Source organism: Triturus cristatus, chromosome 6 (assembly GCF_964204655.1).
Source record: "Triturus cristatus chromosome 6, aTriCri1.1, whole genome shotgun sequence".
Classification (NCBI taxonomy): Eukaryota; Metazoa; Chordata; class Amphibia; order Caudata; family Salamandridae; genus Triturus; species Triturus cristatus.
The window spans coordinates 495,706,373-495,731,551 of record NC_140589.1 but is presented as its reverse complement, the minus strand read 5'-3'; the positions used below and the strand labels follow the sequence as shown (position 1 = coordinate 495,731,551).

Here is a 25,179-nt window from a genome sequence, read left to right as displayed (position 1 = left end):
AGCCCTTAGCTGTGCAATATATCCTAAAAATATTTATTAAACTTTGCAGGCCTTTAGGGGTCTGGGAGATTAAAATCGTATCATCAGCGAATAGGAGTGCCGGTACAGGCACCCCCCCTAATTTAGGAGAATCATGTTCACAACCCAAAAAGTATTCAGGGATGTCATTAACATATAGTGAAAATAAAGTATGGGCCAACACACATCCCTGCCTTACACCCCTTTTTACCTGAATAGGATCAGTAAGTTCGCCCATTGGACCCCATCTAACCTTTGCAAAATTATCTTCGTGCAAGAGGATTTCCCCCGGTACCCCCTGGTTTTTTAGGGATTTCCAGAGGAGATTTCTAGGGATGAGGTCGAACGCTGCCTTTAAATCCACAAAGGCAATGTACAGGTGGCCCTTCTTAAATATTGTATATTTACAGGTTATGCAAAGAAATCCAAAGACCTGATCAGTTGTACTAGTTTTGGTTCTAAAACCTGCCTGAGTTTACTTAAAATTTGCCGTGCGTATATCTTCTGTAGAACGTCTATTAAACTAATTGGTCGGTAGTGCGAAGGGTCATGGCGGTTACCCTTTTTAAAAATAATTGTGATCTCAGCCCCTTCACATGTTTCCAGTATGGGTGCGCCCAAGGCGACCGAGTTACACAAAAGATTAATATAAGGGCCCCAAACCTCTTTGTCATGTCTCCATAGATCACCTAGTATCTTGTCAGGACCAGGTGCCTTCCCTGGTTTTACTGCATCTATTGCTGCCATTGCTTCTTCCAAACTAAATGATAATGGGACAGTACTTGAAGCTATTTCATAGTCTTGGGGACTGTATTCAATGTCATTCATAGATGTAGAATAGAGGCAGGAGAAATGTCTTACCCAAATGTTTGCGTCTAAAAAAAGGTCTTTACTACATCTCCCATTCTTGTTACCTTTAGATAACAAGGGCCAAAAGCCAGATTGATCTTTTGCTTTGGCTGCAATAATTAATTCAGTACAAATATTGTCGTGCCATTCTTTTCTAGTTTTGGTTAATAATCTCTTATATTGAGCCCTTTTGTCTCTTAAGGCCACTATATTTTTAGTTTTAGTTGCCAAAATGAGCTCCTTTTTTGCATTACGACATTCTTTATTGTACCAAGGACTGTTCAACTGACTCACTTCTGTTATCCCATTTTTACGTTCCTTCGGAATCTTACTTAGTATAGGCGTCAGATCTTTTACCAGTCTATAGTGAATTTCCAGAATTGGGATCTCTGAGGCAGGTAGATCTACATACGGGGAAACCATATTTGCAAAAATATCGTAGATCTGCTTAATTGCTACTTCATTTCCCCCTATCGAGGGCTATTTTAAAGCTCTATGATTATTACTTAGTAATGGCTTTATATCTCTAGCCCTCAAAGCAACTAACTGAAAGAGGTGAACAACCAGTGTCAAACATAGCGGGTAGTGATCACTCTCAGATCTATCATCGACTACAAAGTCATGAACCGTTGTGACAATTCAATTGAAACTAATATGTAGTCCATGTAGCTCCTAATGTGTTCTTAATAAATGTGGGAGCATTTGGACTGTCAGAAGGCAGTCGACCATTACAGGCTCGTAGACCGTGCCCCGAAACCAATCTGAATAACTGCGCAACAGCAGTTGTACAGGATACTACCGGGGTACTTTCCAATAGGGGGATGATGTGGTTAGCCATATCTTCTTCTTCGAAGATGTTTTCAAATCCAACCACAGGTTTATATTTGCGATTGAAGTCACCCCCAGAATTATCATAGCCTTTGGATTAATTGAGGTTAAGAAGTTATCTAAGTATTCAATAACCTCAGATCCCTTTCTTGTAGAATTTGGTCTACAATATATATTTATTATGTAGACTTCCTTTTTGTCAGGTGTAATAAACTTTAGTCCCAGAATATCCTGCATTTATGTCTATACCTAAGGTGACTTTTACCCAAATAGAAAGACCTCCTGAGGGCCTCCCTCTAGCAGAAGGAATGGCATCTAAAGCCTACTTTATAGGGGTTTATTAAGCCCAAGTTTCTTGTAACAGAATTATATCACTCTACCCAATGTATTCCTGCCATACAACATCTCCCATATTCCTTTTAAGCCCTGCAATATTCCAGGAAGTTAGTTCTATCTCTGCTCGACATTCTTCGCTTATTTTGTTCATTATCTACTTCCTCTGCTTCATTTCTCTTTCTTAGCGTTTCCTCGCAGGGGTTAACGGAATTATGGATAAGGTTTTTATTTCTGGTATCCTCCCATGATTCTGGGGTAAGTGGACTAGCTCCTCATTCAGCCCATTCTCCTCCACCAAGAGTAACAATAGGTTGTCATCATTATCTTGTATTATGGCCCTCTCCTATCTTTAGAAGTACATATCTGGTTCTAGTAGCTATTATTTGGATCTGGTCTTCCTACCACCTTTGTTGAGATACTAAAAGCAATTCCAGCTTCAGCTTTTTCAGCAATCGTTCTTAATTTGCGGTCACTTACAGGGGACATGAATGTGGGGGCCTGTAATCCAGCTTGCATTGCTCTATCTAGTAGGAGTATAGGTAGTTGTCAGTCTTGGGCATCCAAGTCCGACAATACGTGAAACCTATTAGACGTTGTTACTATTATGGGCCTGTTGTCCAAAGGCCCTAACTGTGGTTTATAAAAAACCCCAATGGAAGTGCGCAAATACTAGTAATGAGGGTATAGGTTGTCTCACAGTGATTTAAGTGATAGCGGACCATCTGTGGCCTTTGCAAATTAACCACTATACAATCACCTTTTATAGTCTGAGAGGATTTGCCTACTCACCCTACTCACCATTAATACCTCCTTAGTATCTGAAGGATAGAACCTTTTATGTTTTGCCAGCCAATCCACAGTTTTATTCCGTGGGTCATACCAATTTTCTCTCTGGTCTGTCCTAAGCGCGGGTACGCCAGCCAATATTAAGGTATATGGGCATGAAGCTGGAGGCAAACTCAGTACATCTATATTGGGTTTCAAAGAGTCATTAGTTAGATCTCTTCTTAGGTTTGAACTCGGGGCACTTGATGTCCTGCCTACATCTGATCGTGTTGTGCATCTATTTTGTGTGCCTGGAAATTTCGAGCCATTGAGTGCCCCCTGAAACCTGTCTCCCATGCTATTGCAAGTAGAGTTGGTCATGTTGCCTCCCTTTGCTTTCCCATCATAAACTGCGGGTTGACAATCATCTATCCACCCTCCTCCCTAAGTCTTCCCATTGGTTTACTACCCACCATATTATAGTCTAAGTTTTTTATATCAATGTCCAATTGATTCAATTTATCCCAAAGTTGTGCAAAGTTTTTCTCAAACAGTTCTTGGACATGGGTTATCATTACACCTAGAGTTGGTTCGTTAAAGGCGGCATCAATTTCAGTAGTGACATCCTTGGTGTTAGTTTCTCTGAAAACATAAGGCACTAGGACCGTGTCAGTCTGTGTACCAACGGAGCTGCTTTTTGGTGGAAACATATTTACATTATGGACTATATTTGTACAGTCAGTTGTTTGAGAGCTCTTCACAGGCTTGGCTTTTTTTGCACAGGTGCACCCCGTTTTTTTTTACCGGCAGAACGTCCGTTTTCCATGCTACCACATTCTTCAGGACCCTGGTCCTAGTGACTCTGCCGGAAGCTACTGGTGTAAATGATTTTGGATCTGGTACGGAAGGGGAAGGAGAGGGTGTAGGTAAGGCATTAATAGAAGTAGTGGGCAGATACTCTTGTGCACGGTCCCCTGTTCCATGTGTCCCATCTAGCTGAATACCCGGTGATTGATGACTCCAAAAAATAGGTGGGTCCAGGGAGAGGCGTCGCTCAGTTAGTTCTATCTCATGCATCAGTAATGACTCTGCCCTAATCAGAAAAGCATCTAGCGTGCCCGTAACCCCCTTGCGTTTTTCCATGTTATATTAACTTCCAGTTGTTAGGGCAAGCAAAACAATGATATACTTAGGGCTGCACAATACCTTTGCCTGTCATTTCATTGCCACGTCAATAACTCAGGGGGCGCAATGTTAAAGGGATTGCCCAGCCCAGCCTCCTCCTGGCTCTGACGGGCACAGACAGGCCCGCCCTTGGCCTGGTCTATGCCCGGGCACGGCCCAGGCACGCCCGCGCACGTCCCACGCTGCGGGAGCCCGCGGCCACTTTTCAGGCGCCCCCTGGCGCCGCCAGATGACATGGGTGGCAGCGCGCCACGAGGGGGATGATGGTTGTTGCGGTCCACTCGGACCGTTCGTGCAGAATCAGGCGGCAGGAGCAGGGAAGAGCGTTGCGGCCCCTCTGGACCAGTAAGAACAACAGGTGAGCCTCAATTCAGCTGCCAAGGCAAAGCGGGACCCACGCTGTGGGAGTCCTTTTCAGGCGCCTCCTGGCACCGCCAGATGACGTGGGTGGCCTCGCGCCACGAGGGGGATGACACACAGATTTACAGACAGTGATGTCTCTGGGGGCCTCAGGGTGGAAAGCTTAGGAAAGTGCGGTAATAGAGTTGGTCCAAGGGGTGGTTCGGGGTAAATCAATAACATTTTCCACTCAAAGGACCCCCTAAGGTTGATGACAAAAAGGTAGGAGGTAAATTGCATTTGATGTGAAAAAGTGCTCATGATATCCCGAAATTGTATGGGTTGTAAAATGGGCTGCCATCTTTCTCTGTGAAGAATACTATCTATTTATATATCCTTTTAAAATACTTGAAGGCCCAGTGGATGGTATTTTAAAACAGTTTTTGTAAAATCCTATGAATAATATTTTCAATACCAGAATTATGGCCCCATTTACTTTAAATTCATTTAGATATAGTTGGAGCAAGTCGAGAATAACTGTAATGTTTCTTTAGCTTATAGTTGTTATTTAATAATTTTAAGGGCAAATTGTATCTTATTTTGATGATTTATCTGATTCGTTTACTAGTTCTTGCATAAAATACTGACCAGATGGTAACCTTACCTGCAGAGGAAAGTATTTTTCACAGAAAATGTTTTCCATGCAGTGAATAAAAAGGGAACAGAATTGGGCTGATGTGCACTTGCTATAAAATAATCTCTAGGAAGGCCATCCTTCAACGTGCAGGACTGGAAATGTAAATTTTTCACAGTTTTCCATGCCTATTCCCAACAAGTGTGGATTAAGCAGGTCACAGGTTCAAGTCTGATATGTTTCGATTTCAATGTCTTCTTTTTACGAATGAGGCTCACTGGAAATAGATTCATATAAAAAACAGAGAAGGACATTTAGAAAAATTTTCATGCTTCTGAAATTTCAATGGACTGTGTTCTCAGAGTGAGACATATTTGGCTTAGAGTTGGAGTCAGTTAGCATGGATTTTGCGTCATGAGAGTTAAAAAAAAAGATAGGGATTTAAAAATAGAATTTCATTCAGCAACAGGGAGAGGGAGCAATGGAGTTGATGACAAGCTGTGAACTGATGTCATAAGAAGGAGCGTGTTTTCCAATTATTCTACTCACAAGACGCAACATTACTGTTTTGGTATGTTGATTACAATGCGCGTATAGATGCATTGGCTCTCTGTCTCACTCTGTGCTGGGGAACACACTTAAGTCTGCAAAAAGGATGCAAAGGGTGACAATGTGCCATGTCACAACCAATGTGCTGTTCCTAGTGCAGGTGCGAGCCAACTCCCCTTGAGAAAGTACCTTGCACCTTTCACTGCCAGGTTCGGGCTACAGGTATTCGCCTCCAAGTTATAAACCTGTTTTATGATTGCCTGATCCATACTTCACATGTACAAATAGATCAATATTTTGTAATGCAAAGAAAAACTGCAGTGATGCCCATGAGGGGGCATATCTTGACATAGACAAAAAGGCTTTTATCGAGTTTAAAAAATGTTTACAACCTGAAAAAAGGCTCTTGGTCGTAGTTTGATAGCATGGTATCTTCAAAGTATATAAGTAACTCCTAGGTTCCGTGCTTTAGTAGAACAAATGTAGAAACTAACATGAGCATGCGACCATTACTGTGAATTATTGCAGATTGTATTGCGTAATCGGAGATCATTTTGTGTTCAAAAGACTTCCTAGTGTCTTGATTGGAATTGTTAAGCGGCATTAAATGTCGAGAAAAAGGCAGAACAAGCTTACTTAGAAAGAGTTAAGGGTGTATATCACCATTCTCTCTCACCTGGGCATCTCTGCTCATTGCATCTCCTGACCTCCTCAGCAGTCCCTTCACACAGATGCTCCGTCGCAGTAGCACCTTGGCAAGTCCGCGTTCTCCTTTCCCATCCTCCATCACAGGACTTGGAACATCCACTCCAGTGACCCCACTGATTCCACTGACCATTAGCTGCAGAAAAAAGCAAATGTAAAACCAGGGACTGAAAATTACAAGAGCAGATTAAAAAAAATGATGGGTACTGGACAACATCATTGCTGGTCAATCCATATAAGACCTTTAAACCAGCTATAAAAGGGGTGTCCAACAAAGCTCCATGAAGGTCAGACCTATGCTAGAGTTTCAGGATAACTATTTACCATATGAATGTGTTCATTTTACATTAATTGTTGGTGCATCAATTTTATGTGGTTTCCTGAACAGCTCGCAGGGATCCGGCCCCCTGGATCTTTGCTGCACACACCTGAAGTGGATCTTATAAAAAGCTCTCACATCTTAAACGTATAACAAAATATTTTACAAAGAAATACAATATAACTATATATATATATATATATATATATATTCACTGAAAAAACCATAGGTTTCACACATGTTATAGTTAGCGGAAATTTTACTGATAAAAAACCAATGAAATTGCCCCGTTATAGTTAGTGCTGGCAACTATAACTCACGCGACCGCAATCCTCTGCTGATGCTAATACTGTATTTAGACACTTATTTGCCCATGTCTTCTTCCATACATTTTTAGCTATACATATATTACAAATATTTTTTTTTCATAAAGACACATATGTCATCAGCAGAAGATTGCGGTCGCGTGAGTTATAGTTGCCAGCACTAACTATAACGGGGCAATTTCATTGGTTTTTTATCAGTAAAATTTCCGCTAACTATAACATGTGTGAAACCTATGGTTTTTTCAGTGAATTTGCAAGGTTTTTTAAATGCTAATTCCTAACTATAACGTGTGTGAAACCTATGGTTTTTTCAGTGAATTTGTACGGTTTTTTAAATGCTAAGTGACTTTACGCCATTCGTGGCGTGCGCGCCCACTTAACGCAGTTCGTTCCGTGCGCGCACGGTGCGCTTCGCGCACCGTGCGCGCACAGTGAGCACGCGGTGCGCTTCGCGCACCGCGCACCCACTTTACGCAGTTAGTGCCGTGCCCACGTTACGCTAGATGGGCCATGTACGCACGATGCGCTTCGCGCACCGTGCGCACATGGAGGACATATTATGCGCTTCCTTGTGATAGGTAATCTGTTGAAATTTTTTGGGAAATTTCTGTGCTCTGATAAGCTATGCAAAAATGGTGGCCTTCGGCCACCATTTGCACAAGGGGTGGAGAAAGTGTGGATAGTGTTTTTTTTATTTTTATTTTTTTACCGTACGCTTACGGTAAGCGTACGGTAAGCGTACCCCGCGAAATTGCCGAAAAAAAATAATGCCGTTTTTGCTCTTGGGGGATGTTTGGGGACTCCCTCAACATGACTATGTGAGAGGGAGTTGTCAAAACATCCCCATAACATGTTTTTGGCCATCATGTTTGATACATAACACTCAGTGCGGTAGACAAAATGGCGGACGCCGCTTCCTGGTTTCTGCCGATTCGAATGTTTACTAAGATCTAAGAGCCAATCAGAATCGCGCTCGCGCACGCCACCGTACGCTTACCGTAAGCGTACGGTAAGCGTACCGTAAGCGGGCTCAGATATATATATTGATTTAAAGGCTATTTTCTCAGAATCTACTGAACAGATTTACACCAAACCTACAAAAGGCACTTCCTTGACCTAGGGACTACCTCTCTGCCAAATTTCTAGTAATTCTGTTCAGCCGTTCGGGCTGTAGCTCGTTCTAAAGGTCCTATGGAAAAATGCATGGGAAAAACGCGTTTTGGGACCCCCCTTTTATCTCAGCCCCCGCTTGACGAATCCCCCCGAGACTTTCAGGGTAGGAGCGGAGCGTAGCGCCCCACCTATTTTGAGAAATTCGCGAGGATTCGTCGACCGGCGCCAAAGTTATTCAAAATAGAATGTTGAGGTTTTCCTATGGAAACGTGGTCCTAACTATAACTACCTACTGGCGACCGCCAGTAGGTAATATATATATATATATATATATATATATATATATATATATATATATATATATATATATATATACATATTATCTACTGGCGGTCGCCAGTAGCTAGTTATAGTTAGGACCGAGTTCCCATAGGAAATCTGAAAATTCTATTTTGAATAACTTTGGCGCCGGTTGACTTATCTTCGTGAAATTTTCAAAACTAATGGGGCGCTCCGCTCAGCTCCTACCCTGAAAGTCTCGGGGTGATTCGTCAAGCGGGGGCTGAGAAAAAAGGGGGGTCCCAAAACGCGTTTTCCCCATGCATTTTCCCATAGGACCTTTAGTCGAAGGTACAGCCCGAACGGCTGAACAGAATTACTTGAAATTTGGCAAAGAGGTAGTCCTCAGGTCAGGGATGTGCCTTTTGCATATATGGTGTCAATCTGTTCAGTAGTTCCTGAGAAAATTGCAGTTAAAAGTACATAAATATCTATATGCGCGCACGGTGCCATGCGCAAGCGTGATTCTGATTGGTGGTTAGATGTCAGTCAACATTCGAATCGGTCGAAATCAGGAAGTGTCGGACGCCATTTTGTGTGTGGTAGTGAAAAAGAAAGGTGGAGAACGTGAAAAGGGGGCAGGGTAGAGAGTTCCTGACCCCCTAGCCTTTGTCAGGGGGACCCTGAAGGACCCCGAAGGGTGAAAAAAACATTTTATTTTTTTTCAAAAATCGCGGGGTGCGCGCACAGTGCGTGCACCCCCAGCCGCTATTTTGAGTTTTAGAGGCAGAAGAGAGCTAAAAACACAAGTGGAGAACGTGAAAAGGAGGCAGGGTAGAAAGTCCCTGACCCCCTAGGCCTTCTCAGGGGGACCATGAAAGACCCCTAAGGTCCCCAACATTTTTAAAAAAAATTATAAATATTGCGCGGTGAATCAAAAACCAAGTTTAAGTGTTTAGATGTTGGTTGGCTGTAAAAAGAGCCGTTGTGTTCATTGAGTGTTTTTATGTACCTACAAGTAAGTACCGATGCAGAGTCTAAAGTTCAAGAGGAAGACTCTGTTCTCTTCATCTGTGAAATGAACACCGTCTCCTCTATAAATGCCTTGCATGTTGTAACGCAAGTTGTTGTGGTATATAGAACCCATACCATAGTCTCTGAGGAAAGCAGAAACAGACTTATTGACGTGCTTTTTTGCTTTCTCAAACTGCGGACAATATTGGTTGGACCACTTTTGCCTTTGGCATATATTACAATATACAAAGGTAGTTTGTGGAAAAAGTGACATCAATTGCACAAATGTGTCCTTAACAAGCATTTCCAGACCTACCTCAGTTAAAGTGCCTAGGTCATTTCCACCACAGTGCACAATTATAAGGTCAGGCTGTGGGAGATGTAGAAAGGATTTCACCAAAGGCATTAATTGGTGCCACTTTAACCCTCTCTGACCAATCCATTTAATGTCTACATTTGCCAAAGAAAGGTCTTTCACAATAAAAAACAAAGAATCCCACAGGCGACTTATGTCGTGCACATCTGTATCAAAGTCCCATCAATTTCAGTGTTCCTGTGCCAGACGTCTCCAAGACCAGCTGCGGAAAGGTCTCACTTGGAAACCCAAAGACCAACTTTTAAAGAAAAACGGAGGCAGCACCAGGAAAGAAGTCACGAACCAACAGGCGTAAGCTTATTCGTAAATAGTCCTTTTAATTTCTTCCTCTTCAAAATACGGAAACACACAGAACAACAGCCAATGCATTTCATTCCCCTTAATGGAACTTCATCAGGGCATAATATAGTATTGATTAAACTTTTTACTGGTAATAGCCAGAACGGAAGTCATCCGATAGTAACCACAGAGTCGACGCGTATAGTTCAATGTATTTGAGAGAGTTTTATAGTCAACGCAATTCTCACGAAACACGGTGCCCACAGTCCGGGAAATAAGGTTGCATCTTATTTCCCGGACTGTGGGCACCGAGTTTCATGAGAATTGCGTTGACTATAACGCTCTCTCAAATACATTGAACTATACGCGTCGACTCTGTGGTTACTATCGGATGACTTCCGTTCTGGCTATTACCAGTAAAAAGTTTAATCGATACTATATTATGCCCTGATGAAGTTCCATTAAGGGGAACGAAACGTGTTGGCTGTTGTTCTGTGTGTTTCCGTATTTTGAAGAGGAAGAAATTAAAAGGACTATTTACGAATAAGCTTACGCCTGTTGGTTCGTGACTTCTTTCCTGGTGCTGCCTCCGTTTTTCTTTAAAAGTAGGTCTTTCACAATACCTCTTTTTTCTGCATACTTTCCACTCCAGTAGAAATAGCTATGACCTACAATCCACACTGTGAACATCTTTGAAGGAGATCTGGATGCACTCAGAAGGTGTCTTTCAGTAGAATGGCAATTTGAAAAGAAAGATAGTTGTAAAATGGAGGCTTACATACTTTTTTTTTTAATAAAAAGAGCTCATTGGCTGTTTCAGACCATTCAACACTAAAAACTAGGCTGTATGTTTACATTTTTAAAAGCATGTTTTGTATTGGTTCAGAAAAATGTGTTCCCACAGAAGATTACTTTGGATATGCTGTTAGGTTTGAAAAGTCAAGCACTCTTGCTCTTCGGATTAGAAACATTGTGTGCTGAACTTCTGACCTCTCTGCTCACACCAGTGTTCCATGATCTGTTGCTATGGTAGCAGGCAGAAGTCATGTTGGGGGTAGGAATCATTTGGGAAAGGGTTGAAACTTGCAACCAATATAAATGTGTGCTTCCATTTAAAAAAAGTGTGGGAAGCAATGTGATTTGAAGTTAACATGTATATGTGTGAAAAAAGAGAGGGACATTTTGCCATTTAGCGGTTTGGTGAGAGGAGTAGAGCTCAGAGATTCTGGCTCTGATAATCTGCTGTGTGAGTGGCACATTTCTTTCTCAACTAACTACTTTTAAAGGTGAGTTATGAATTTGAGAGGGGATGTATGTGGTGTATTTTGATATAAATAATAGAAATTTGTTTCTTCTTTTAAAGTTGTGTTTTACATTTTATGTTTTGGAAGATATTTAACTGCCTTGAACTTGTAAGATATTATGGAGTATGTCTTCACCATAAGTTAAGGTGTACTGGTATCACCCAGGAATACTGTTTTGTGCCTAGAATCACACCATGAGTCTGTGTGCACACAGGAATTGTTGTCAGAAATTTAATTGGTGTTGCTCTTGTTCTGTAAGACTTGCACTCGTAGGAAAGGGGCAGCTTGTTTTCTTGAACTGTGATGGTTAGCATTCAGCACAAATCACTATCTGACAGATGAGAGACAAATGCTAACACATTTGAAAACAACAGGGTAAATTTTCCTTCCACTCCTGCAATGGGTGAGGTAGTTCCTACATGTTCAAAACTCCAATTAACCCTTACCACAGGTGATCTTACATACATCTCTGCAGTCTTCATGCAGTTGTGTAAGCGTCCATGCAGATCTCTCTTGCACCTGACAATACACAGTCTCCAGAAACACACTCTTAGCACACAGGCAGCTGTTTCTCCTGCACTCCCATGCTTACTATTCAGTACTGTGTGGTATTTCAGATAGCACTGTGTAACGCTAACACATTCAACATCACCAAGGTTCATTTCCTTTGCTCTAGTCTAATCACTCACCCAGGTTCCACATGCTCATGGTCTCAAGTAGCTGTTGGGTTATGTGCTCTTTTCTGCCTCTCTAAACTATAAGGAAAATGTGTCAGGCTGTTACAGTAATTATCACTTGCTCTACCACAGTGGTAAATGTGCTTTGAAATTGCCAATCAAATATCGTTTTCTGCCTAGAATCACACCATGAGTCTGTGTGCACACAGGAATTGTTGTCAGAAATTTAATTGGTGTTGCTCTTGTTCTGTAAGACTTGCACTCGTAGGAAAGGGGCAGCTTGTTTTCTTGAACTGTGATGGTTAGCATTCAGCACAAATCACTATCTGACAGATGAGAGACAAATGCTAACACATTTGAAAACAACAGGGTAAATTTTCCTTCCACTCCTGCAATGGGTGAGGTAGTTCCTACATGTTCAAAACTCCAATTAACCCTTACCACAGGTGATCTTACATACATCTCTGCAGTCTTCATGCAGTTGTGCAAGCGTCCATGCAGATCTCTCTTGCACCTGACAATACACAGTCTCCAGAAACACACTCTTAGCACACAGGCAGCTGCTTCTCCTGCACTCCCATGCTTACCATTCAGCACTGTGTGGTATTTCAGATAACTGTGTGTAACGCTAACACATTCAACATCACCAAGGCTCATTTCCTTTGCTCTAGTCTAATCACTCACCCAGATTCCACATGCTCATGGTCTCAAGTAGCTGTTAGGACATGTGCTTTTTTCTGCCGCTCTAAACTATAAGGAAAATGTGTCAGGCTGTTAGAGTAATTATCACTTGCTCTACCACAGTAGTAAATGTGCTTTGAAATTGCCAATCAAATATCGTTTTCTGCCTAGAATCACACCATGAGTCTGTGTGCACACAGGAATTGTTGTCAGAGATTTAATTTGAGTTGCTCTTGTTCTGTAAGACTTGCACTCGTAGGAAAGGGGCAGCTTCTTTTCTTGAACTGTGATGGTTAGCATACAGCACACATCACCATCTCACAGATGACAGGCAAATGCTAACACATTTGAAAACAACAGGGTAGATTTTCCTTCCACTCCTGCAATGGGTGAGGTAGTTCCTACATGTTCAAAACTCCAATTAACCCCTATCACAGGTTATCTTACATATATCTGTGCAGTCTTCATGCAGTTGTGCAAGCATCCATGCAGATCTCTCTTGCACCTGACAATACACAGTCTCCAGAAACACACTCTTAGCACACAGGCAGCTGTTTCTCCTGCCCTCCCATGCTTACTATTCAGCACAGTGTGGTATTTCAGATAGCAGTGTGTAACGCTAACACATTCAACATCACCAAGGCTCATTTCCTTTGCTCTAGTCTAATCACTCACCCAGGTTCCACATGCTCATGGTCTCAAGTAGCTGTTAGGACATGTGCTCTTTTCTGCCTCTCTAAACTATAAGGAAAATGTGTCAGGCTGTTACAGTAATTATGACTTGCTCTACCACAGTAGTAAATGTGCTTTGAAATTGCCAATCAAATATCGTTTTCTGCCTAGAATCACACCGTGAGTCTGTCTGCACACTGGAATTGTTGTCAGAGATTTAATTTGTGTTGCTCTTGTTCTGTAAGACTTGCACTAGTAGGAAAGGGGCAGCTCATATAATAGGATTTGAAAAGCTCAAAAAAAAATATAGCAATATATTTAAATTACATAAAGCTATTTTTTTTTTAGTTTCCTTTAGGTATTGCTGAACAACACAGAAATAAATTAAACATGCCTATAAAATCAAGAAAGAGAAAAGAACAGCAAAAACATCTATATTTGAAGAAAACTGGACAACAGATATTAGTTGAAGAACCTCATGTTGGAAAAAAGAAAAAGTCTTCTGGTAAGCAGACTAAGGATTTTTTTTAAAAATATCCTCAAACATAGAAAAAATGTAGAAAGTATATGCACTGCAAATAGTGTTTCAATAAGAAAACAACAACACAATAGAAAGAAATTCGTAAATGCTAATGTACAATCAGAAGCAAGAAAGAATGACTTAAAAAGAAAAACAGAATTTCAAAACATTCGTAAAAAAATGTTTCAGAGAAGAGTGGTATTCAATTTGCTAAAGGATGTGAAAAAATATAGGAAGAAAACAATATTTTATAAGAAAAAGAAAAATATTGAATCAATTGTTGCAAAGGGTTTGGAATTAAAAAGAAAACTATTCATTTTAATTTTGAACAGGATTCGTACATTAGATAAAATAGTCAATGTAATGAAGTCAAAAAGCAAAAGGAAAAGAGTAGTGAAAAAAAATTACTTTTGTAATGTGTTCTTAGGAGAATGGAAGCATAGTTCAAGTACTGAACCATTTTTTAATGAAGAGAGTTATCTTCAAAGTAATAGTTTGCTGCATTCAGTTGACACCAGTGGTCGAAGTTATGAAGTTAAAGATGGTTGTGTAATGGAAAAGGAGAAAATGGTTCCAAGAAATGAGGAAGAAGTGTTAGCTGATGAGGTTATGGGGAAACGTCCTAAAGCCCCAGTGTACACTTGGAATTGTAGTAGTATTTGTACTGTACGACAAGAATCTATTGATAAAGTACGTGACTTTCTAAGAGAATATAGTAAAAAAAAAGTGTTAAACAGAATATTAAGGTGCTTCAAAGACTAGATCCATGCAGAGTGAGAAAGAATACTGGTTTGCAAGGACATTCTCTGGCTTGTCTTTCTAGGAAAGTTTGTCAAAGTGTTTTTCACCATTTTAGGATGCTGGCAGTACATCATACTGAAATGAGAAAGTTTGTGAGAAGATTGTATTTTGCTAAAAGTCCAGCACTAAAGTTAAATGAGTTGAATAGTGCTCAGTTGCGTGGATCTGTATCAGATGTAGAGAAGGTTACTGATGATATTCAGTTTTGTTACTTTGGTCCAGAACAAGAAAGTGCAGGAAATGACACAGTTATTGAAGAAAATGTGAAAGAGAATGTAGAACCCACTGTTAGTAAACATTTTGAAGATCAAATCACAAAATTTACAATCATCTCTAATGAAAGACCAAATATTACTTGTATTTGTTGCCGGAGAAGCCATTATAAAACTCAAACAAGGAATGTTGATCTCTATAAAAAAAGTGAAAAAGAAAATAATTATGAGTGGAAGGATTTTGCTACATATTTGTTTCTGGAAAATTGTTTAGATTTGGGTGAAGAACAGCGTATTTGTAAATACTGTTATAACAAGTTAGAAGAAAATAAAATGCCAGCTAGAGCTGTACATAATAATTTAGAATTGGTTGATATTCTGCAGAACTTAGTGATTTAAATACGTATGAGTCTATACACATTCAATGTGTCCATCCGTTTTAGACTATAGTTCGTATGGAGCCCAAAACAGGTAAATTACCTCCTTCAGCTTTACAAAGAGGTTTAAAAGGAAGAGTTGTCTATTTGCCATTAGATTTGAAAAAAAATATTGAAACAATTGATGCAGATAGTTTGGAAACTGAACCATTAGTTATTCTGGTTAATGGTGTACCTACAAAGAATAAGAAAATTTGGCAGGAGCTAGTAGATGTACGAAAAGTACAAAGAGCAAATTTATATTTGAAAAGAAATAATAAGTACTATGAATCAATTTATATGGATGAAGATGAAGAAGTTTTACTAGCAGACACAGGAATACCAACTGGGCAAATTGAAAAAGTGGATAAGTCAAAAGAAGAAGAAATTTATGAACATTTAAGCATACATCCTGTTCATTCTAAAGAAGTTATGGGAAACACTATTGATCTGTTTCAGATGAAAAAAGCAAAAGGAACTCTCGTGAGTGTATGGGAGGAGAGCTTGAAAGCTCGTTGTTTTCCCCAGCTGTTTCCTACAGGAAAAGTTGGACGATATGATGAACGTCCAGTACAGATTCCTGCTTCTGAGTATCGGACTACAAGATTATATGCAGAAGATCCAATATTTCGTCAAAGTATTCCTTATTTGTTCCATCTTTTATTTCAAAGTGACTTGTCTGCACTATCTTATGCAGTAAATCACATTTTAAAAACTGGAGTACATCTACATAATGTGTCTGCAAAGGATTTTATGAACAAAGTGCAACAGCGAGATGATCATTTGGAATCTCAATTGATTAATCTGATGGCTTGTCAGCGTGGAACTAATGAATATTGGTACCGACGCCATGGAGAATTGAAATGTATGTTACGGAATTTAGGAACTCCTACATGGTTCCTTACCCTAAGCTGTGCTGAGTATGCTTGGGATGATTTACTGGATTTTCTTCGAGAGGCAAATTCAAATATTGAAAACATCCAATACAAGACAGCAGGAGAATTGGGCTCATTGATCCGGTTAATGTTTGCAGATATTTCAATCATAGATTTGAGGCTATGATGTCCTTCATCTGCAATAAAAAAAATCCACCTCTTGGAGAAGTTGTGGATTTCTTTTCGAGAAAAGAGTACCAAGCAAGAGGTGCTCCTCATATTCATATGCTGGTGTGGATCAAGGATGCCCAAAAATTTGGAACAGATTCTGATGATGCAGTTTTATCTTTCATTGAAGAATATGCAACGTGTGCTATACCTAAAATCACAGAAGAAAAAAACTTAAAAGAGCAAGTTTTACATTTCCAAAGTCATCGGTGTGGAAAATACTGTCGACGAAAGTACAAGAGTAAAGATAAATTCTACACAAAATGTCGATTTGGATTTCCACGACCTGTTCTTTCAAAAGGAAGAGTAAACAGTTTTATGTCAGCTGTGCGACATACCATTACAAGAAAATCTCCGAAAAATACCTACAACCTAAGAAGAAAAGAGGAGTCAAAATATATAAATGACTACAACCCAGTCATTTTATCCATGTGGAATGCTAACATGGATATTCAGTATGTTGCTGACAATTCCATTGCTGTTGCTCGGTATGTCACATCTTACATCACTAAATCTGAGAAAACGGAATTGAAAGAAATGTGGGAAGAGATTTCTCACGAGAAAACTGTCAGTAAAAAGCTATACAGTTTCAGTTTAAAGATGTTATCGCATCGAGAAATTGGGTCATACGAATGCTCAGATAGGTTATCATCTGCAAGTCTGTACTCCAAATCCAGAAGAATAATTTGGGTAAGTTTAGGCCTTGCAGGAATACGAAATCGGGTACTGAAATCTATTCGAGAAATTGAATATTTAGCAGAGAACGAACCAGAAAGTACAGACATTTTGAAAACAAATATGTTGGACACATATTACCCAAACAGAAGTCATCATCTTGAGAACATGTGTCTCCATGAAGTGCTGCAGAACTACATTTTTACACGGAATGCCACAGAAGACATCAACAATGGAAAATATAAAGTCATTGGTGAGGAAGGATGTTTGGTGAAACAAACAAAAGGAAGTTTGATTAATCACGGGAAGCTGAGTTGTGACACTTCTGACAAAAAGGAATTTTACTACTTAGCACTTTTACAGCTGTTTAAACCATGGCGTTCAGAGGATGAATTACTTGGAGATTTTCAGAGCTATGAAGATTCCTTTAATGCATGCAAAGATAGCATAGAATGCAGTACTTTCACAAATTATGAACAAAGGTTAAATGAAGAAATTGAACAAGAAGCTACAATTGCAGCTGAAGTAGCTAGAGACAGTTCTCAAGACAGTCAAAGTTCTGGTACGCTCAGTCAAGATCCCCTAGGACAACCAATCGTAGAAAATGAAGCTGCAATAGCCATGACTGAAGTGGAAACAGCTATGAATCAAGCTCAGGAAGATTTAATAGACTTACCAAATTTGGAACAACAACTGAATAATGAACAACAACAAATTTATGAAGAAGTCACAAAACAAATTGATCATGGATTAGTACATGAAAATAAAGAGTGCTCATGCACATCATTTGAACCAATCAGAATGTATGTGAGTGGACAAGCTGGAACTGGAAAAAGTTTCTTAATTAAATTAATTAGAAGCTACCTACAGAAAAAAAATGATTCAACTTTGCCTTGTGTTGTTACTGCTCCAACTGGGTTAGCAGCATATAACATAAAAGGAATTACCTTACATCGTTTGCTAATGTTACCAGTAGAGCATGAGAACAAAATAGAATACCACAAGCTAACAGGAGAAGCATGTTTTGAAGTTTCAAGAGTGTTGAAGAAAATGAAAGTTCTCATTATTGATGAGGTAAGCATGGTATCAAACGTAATGCTTGCCTTTGTGCATTTAAGAATGCAGCAAATTCTAAAGACAGACTATGACGTGTTATTTGGAAGAAAACATGTTATAGTTTTGGGGGGTCTACTGCAGCTCACTCCAGTTAAAGGACAACCAGTATTTAATACTCTTGCACATGAAGACACGAAAAAGTCATTAGGAAGTATAGGTAATGTGAATATTTGGTCATACTTTGAGTACAAAGAACTCATTACCAATATGCGGCAAGCAAATGATGATGATTATGCAAGTATTCTCAAAGATATCAGAATTGGACTACTCACAGAACAGGGCAGAAAAGCTTTACAGAGTCGATTGCTATGTAATTTGTTTCCAACAGAACAAATAGTTCCAGAGAAAATATACAAGGAAATTGCAGAAAAAAATACTGTAATCTGCTTAATGCCAACACTACATGAATGCTCTATATTCAATGAAGAACTTTTGAAATTGGAAAATGAAGAGATTATGAAAATGGAAGTCGTGGATAAAATACAGCATGAAGGAATAACTATTATATTGACAGGCAAATTGAAAACTAAATTGGATTCTCTAGAGAAAAACATATCGAAAACAGCTGGTTTAGAAAAGAATCTTTATGTATGTATGAACTGTCGAGTAATTTTAAGACATAATTTGTATGTAGAAAAAGGTTTAGTGAATGGAGCTATGGGTAAAGTTGTGGGTTTTGTTAATTACCAGAAAAAAGATGGAATTGAATTTTTAAAAATAAAATTTGATCAGATTGAAGAGGTTAAAGTTATTAGTCGTTGTTCAGTTCGTTTTTTGCTTGTGAAAGACTTTTTGTAACTATTCACAAATCTCAAGGATTAACTGTAGATAGTGCTTTTGTAAACATTGGATCTAGTGTGTTTAAAGAAGGTATGGCATATATTGCTTTGTCACGAGTGAAAAAATTATCTGGTTTATTCATGATAGACTTTGATGACTCAAAAGTTAGTGCTGATGCAAATTGTGTAAAGGAGTATAATAGATTAAGAAGAAACTATGCTCCTCATTTAGGTCAGTATCCTGTGTTTGAAAAACGTGTTGTTTGTCGGAAAAGGAGAATTGAGAATATCTGTAATGAGGATGTACAGAAGAGAAAACAAAAGGAGAGTGATGTGATTGCAAGCAAAAAGAAAAAGGACAATGTTGAAGAGGTTGTTGGTTGTCATTTTGAAAATAGCTCTGGTGTCAACTGCTACGCTAATGTAGTGCTGAATGTTGTATTTTATCTTGAAAGTTTGCAAGAGCAGATAATACTAAATCATGAAAAAAGATTTTGTTCTCTGCTGAGTTTCCTTTATGAGAAGTTGAGTAATGATAAAACTAAAATAGAAAGTGCTTCTGATGTTAGAAATCTTTTAGATGTATGTTCTGGATGTACAAGGGTTACTCAAAATGTCCAGCAAGATGCACAGGAATTCTTAATGTATATGCTTATGGTACTGGAAGATGAAGGGGTAGAAATAGAAAATATGTTTGGTCTCTCTTATAAATGGGAACATTGTTGTGAAAACTGTATGAACACATGCAGCACTAATGTTGATTCTGAAAGGTTCATACATTTAACATTACCAGAGAGTAAATCAGTGACTTTTAGTAAATTATTTAAAGATGCAAATCACAACATGGAATGTTCACAATGTAAATCAGAAATGTTATCAACGTTATTTTTAAAGAAATATGGACAGTATATAATTTTAATGATGCAACGTTGTAGAGCTGATGGAACAAAATTGGACACTTTAATAAAGAAGTTTGTAGGAAATCAATTATCAATATCAGGAAAGACTTTTGTTGCAGTTGCAATAATTTTCCATGATGGACCTTCTATAACTTCTGGTCATTACACAGTTTATCTAAAATGTGAAAAAGGCTGGACACAGTGTAATGATTCTCAATTGATTTTCAAGCAACGTTTGCCTGCAGAATTACCAAATTCCTTCTTAATTTTTCTAAAACCAAAATTTTAGATACAAATTGCAGCATCTGAAGAAACCATTATTTCGATTTTATAGGATTATCATTGGATATTTCACCAAAAAAGGATTTAAAAATTACCATTTGGCCTCATGGAAAGGTAAATGTTTCTATTGTGGACTTCTTTGACAGATATTATTTTGGTGTATGTGCTTAAGCAACAAGATTTACAGACGTAATTTATTGCAAAGAGTTAATGTTCTTAGAAGATATTTTTAATATATATGTTACACTTCTATCAAGGTATGTTTTACTGAGGGTAGATTCAGGGCTTTTTTAACCCCTTCGACGCGTATGACGGAACGGTTCCGTCATGCACGTCGGTTGGGCTGTGCTTATGACGGAACCGTTCCGTCATGGCCCCGCCCGCGCTCAGAACCTTCAGCGTGGCGCGGAAATCCGCGCCGCGCTGAAGGGGTTAAACAATCTTTCAGATTGTTTATTTTTTTGCCCGCTGTTAAGTGATGAATGCAATTGATATCACTATTTTCAGTGAAATTCAATATATTCTGAAAACAGCAAAAAAGGGCAAAAAATTACTTTGTTAAATGTGAAAATATGTGTACTGTATTCTAAAATGTATTGTTAAATATTACTACTTTTTTTCTTTTTTTTCAGATCGAGAAAGAAAATTTAGGAAATTGAATCCATTTTTCTTGTAATTAAAATAAACCATTTATTTCTAATTAAGTTATTTTGTTGGTCAGGTAAGTTTAAAATATCTGTATTTCTCACCCCTTCACTTTCATGCTCCCTTTTCTTCACTTCTCCTCACTCTGCTTTTCTCATTCCCCTTCCCTCTCTTTTCTTCCGTTACTGCTCTTTCGTAACTCCCTCACTCCTTCTCTACTACTCCCCTAGGTTTACTGCCTCCATCACTATTTTTTCAACCATGTTTCTCTCCCTGTCTCCATATGTCTCAGTCATTCTAACTTCCCTACTCCTTCTCAGTTCCTTGCTCTCTGTCTCTGTTTCTGTCTCTCTCCCTTTGTCTGTCTTACCCTTAATTTCCTTAACATCTCTGGGACAGATTTATGTTTCCTGCCGCATCCCTGCAAATCAGCAGGGATGCACCAGGAAAGATGCGTCAAGCAAGTTTACCCTTGCGCCACCACAGATGCGCCGCATTTACAATGCGTGACGCATCTGATGGCGTAAGGGCGGCGCATTGCTGGAGTCGTGTCGCAAGCACGACGCAACTCCAGCAATGTTTAGGGGCTGCCCATACCTCAAATTCTGCGCCATGCCTTACTTCTGCTTCAAGCAGGCGCAAGGTTTTGACGCAGCAGCGTCGGAAAAATGACTGAGTGAAATCTTGTAGATTTCACTACGTCACTTTTCCGAGGCTTTTTCCGCTGGAACGCCCACCCTGCATAAATTAAACCTGACGCAGGTTTAATGTGGCGCAGGGCTTTACACCGTGACGCATCTCGATAGATGCGTCACGATGTAAATAGGGCGCAATGTGGCGCAGGGTTTACGCCGCCGCTGCATCACAAAAGTGACGCAACGGCGGCGTAAAAGTGGTGCAAGTCTAACATAAATATGCCCCTTTGTTTCTACCACTCCTCTCTCCATCACTCATTTTCCATCTATGTTAATTTTTTAACCTTCTCCGTCATTCTCCTTCCCTCACCTTCCCTAACTGTCACTATCCTTTACTCATAGTCACTCCTATTCTCCTACTTCACTTCCTCCTGTCTGTATCTCACACCCCTTCATCTTTTCGCATTCTTTCCTTCACTCTCCCTCACTCTTCTTTGCTCATTGAAATCCTGACTCCCTTTCTCTCACTCCAGTTTCCTAAATCCCTCCATCCCCTCATTCCCCATCTCTCACTTTCCCTTACCCCCTTTTCTAATCCTCATACCCCTTATCTCACCATCACTCCACTTCTCTTACTTTCAATCCCTTTACCCTGCTGTACTTCAACCGCTTCATCTGTTACTCCCTTTTCCTATCTCTGTCCCTTACTCCCCTTTTCTCACTCCCCCTCCATCACTCTCCATTACTCACTGCCATTCCCTTACTCATTCACTCTTCTTACCTGTATCCTCTACCCTTAGTCCTTTTGTTGCAGTCAGTCTTTCACTTCCCTTTCATGACTGATCATACTTTCCTTTTCTCACTCATTCTGTCTGTCCTTTCCTCCTCTTCACTCAGTCATTTCAATCATTGCAATCATTCATGTATACACTACACATTAATTCAATAAAATTACAACACAGTATATTAGGAATATAGCTCTTCTTGGAGAAGTGAAGTGAGTTCTGAAAAAAAAAGGTTTTTTTGTCTTTTTTGTTTTGTATTTTTTTAATTTGTTTTTTAACATTTTTATTTTATTTTTTTAGAGCACCAAAAAAAAACTGGTAATGAAAAACTGTTCAACAGGAACAAAAAAAAATAAATGAAACAAAATATGGACTGGAGCATGTGTGCTGCTGTATTCTGTTTTCAATCAAGTTTATACTGCTCTCACCGTAGCAAATAACAGCATTGCACACATTGCAATGTATGTGCACCTTCTGGAAAAGAGGGCGGATGTCCAGTGGCCTGGTACACGGTGAATCTGCGGCTGCAGATGATGTGCTCGGCTGAGCAGGTGGAGGGTTGTCCCTTAGGGCTCTAGTTGTTTCTCGAGCATAGTGTATAGGATGCACTGTTTTGAAGTGTCTCAGCATAGAATAAATACTAAAGGAGTATTTCTTGCTGGGATCTCCTCTAGATAAGACACTTCCGCAAATAGTGCATGTCACCTTCGGCGCATTCACCTTCTTTTGGCCCTCTGGAAAGTTGAAATAATTCCAGATGAAAGAGTGTTTTTGTTTGCTCTTCCTTGGTGGTTCCACAAAGGTCTCCTCCTCACTCCCTGAAGTTGACTGCTCTTCTGCCATTTTCAAGTAAGATTTCACTCGAGTAGCTGTTCAGCAACCTTCTCCCAGGAAATAAGATGAAATAGTGAGGGGAGTGGGTGTGGTGTTTGAAGATTCTGGAACAGAAACTACTATGAACCAATGAAAAGTGTTGTTTCATAATCACATGAGTTGCTGTGCACGCACGGTGCTCGCACGTATGCGTGCACCATGCACACACCGTGCGCGCACGGTGCTCGCACACATGCGCGCACTGTGCACGCACGGATCGGAAATTAATTACTTTTAACCCGATTTCTAAAACATGAAAAGGAGGCAGTGAAGACACTCCCTGACCCCCTAGACCTTCTCAGGGGGTCCCTAAAGGACCTCGTAAATCCCCAAAAACCTTTTCGTTTAATAAAAAAAAATTGCCGGTGCGCGCACGGTGCTCGCTCGCATGCGCGCACGGTGCACGCACACATCAGAAATGAATTACTTTTAACCTGATTTCTAAAACATGAAAAGGAGGCAGGGAAGACACTCCCTGACCCCCTAGACCTTCTCAGGGGGGTCCCTAAAGGACCTCGTAAATAAAAAAAAAACATTTCCTTTAATAAAAAAAATTGCCGGTGCGCGCACGGTGTGCGCACCGTGAAAAACCCTTAAAAAAACAAAACATTTTAAGCTGTTTATAAGTTTATAGAAGATATTAACTATGCTGTTCAACTTTATCCAAATAAAAAAAAAAAGAGCTGAGCCATTCCATATTACAGGATACAGTCAATCTATAACTATATACATAGGTAGTTTATTGTGAAATAAATATATAAAAAATATAATAATATATAGATAAATTAGCATTTAGAAAACCTTACAAATTCACTAAAAAAACCATAGGTTTCACACACGTTATAGTTAGAAATTAGCATTTAAAAAACCTTGCAAATTCACTTAAAAAACCATAGGTTACACACACGTTATAGTTAGGAATTAGCATTTAAAAAACCTTGCAAATTCACTGAAAAAACCATAGGTTTCACACACGTTATAGTTAGGAATTAGCATTTAATAAACCTTGCAAACTCACTGAAAAAAACATAGGTTTCACACATGTTATAGTTAGCTGGACATTTCACTTCTACAAAACCATTGAAATTCCCCTGTTATAGTTAGTTCAGCTAACTATAACTCGCGCGACCGCAATCCACTGCTGATGACGTCACATACTACATCACTAATGACATGATCAGTGACATCACTCATAACATCACTGATGACATCTCAAATGACATCACTGATGACATCATCCTTGTGTAAGAGTGGCAGACTTCCTCTTATCCGAATATAAACTTTGATACACACATTGAAAAATACAAACTACAGTTTTGAAAACTATAGAGATACCAATACCAGTTAGAACAACCTATTCAGTAATTCCAAAATCTACATACGCATCCACTCATTCATCAACACTTCTATATAGTCACTCATACATGTACTCAGTCATCATATGTACTCATACACCTATACATCCTGTTACACACCAACACTCATACATAGAGTTACTCACACACACATGCAAATAAACATCCATTTACTTGCATATACAGCTATACACACACCAGTACACTTACTTCTACAGAAACGTACACATACTTACTCTCTTAAACAATCACTTATAGAAACACATACTTATTTATACAGGAACTCTTCCAATCTCTCACTCTCATATATACTTACTTATATACATCAATACTCACATATACTAGTTCAAAACATATGGACTTACTCATAAAGACACTATTGAGACAGTCATTCACTCTCTTACTCACCCATACACACACTCATCCACCCATACTGTCCTGCTCACATACTGTCTTCAAAATACATACAAACAGTGAGACACTCATTCATGCATCCATACTCTAAGTAGCATCCCTCACTGAACCATACAGACACTCATACTGATACTCTAAAAACGAAATAATAACCCATATACACACTCATGTAGCTACTCACCAACCCATGCAGCCACTTATACACAAAGTGAGACACTGATACAGATATTTAAATATTTAAACATTACTCACTAATACTTGTATTCACTAAGATACTGTTAATAAGTCAGTTATACAATTACTTTTACAAAAAAACCCATCCATTTAGACACTTATTTACCCATTTATTCTTCCATTAACCTTTAGATATACATATATAAAAAATATTTATTTTTCAGAAAGACACATATTCACTGGATGA

At 39.2% G+C, this 25,179-nt stretch overlaps 1 protein-coding gene across 4 annotated transcripts in view; it reads right to left on the bottom strand.

Annotated features, from left to right (window-relative positions):
- ADGRB3 (adhesion G protein-coupled receptor B3) overlaps positions 1-25,179 on the bottom strand; it is a 1,641,523-nt gene that overhangs the window by 934,999 nt on the left and 681,345 nt on the right. For all 4 annotated transcript variants that reach the window (XM_085610901.1, XM_085610903.1, XM_085610902.1 and 1 more), the window contains one exon: positions 6,180-6,344. In XM_085610901.1, coding sequence (XP_085467027.1) covers positions 6,180-6,344 — 165 coding nt within the window. The remainder of the gene's footprint in view (positions 1-6,179; positions 6,345-25,179) is intronic.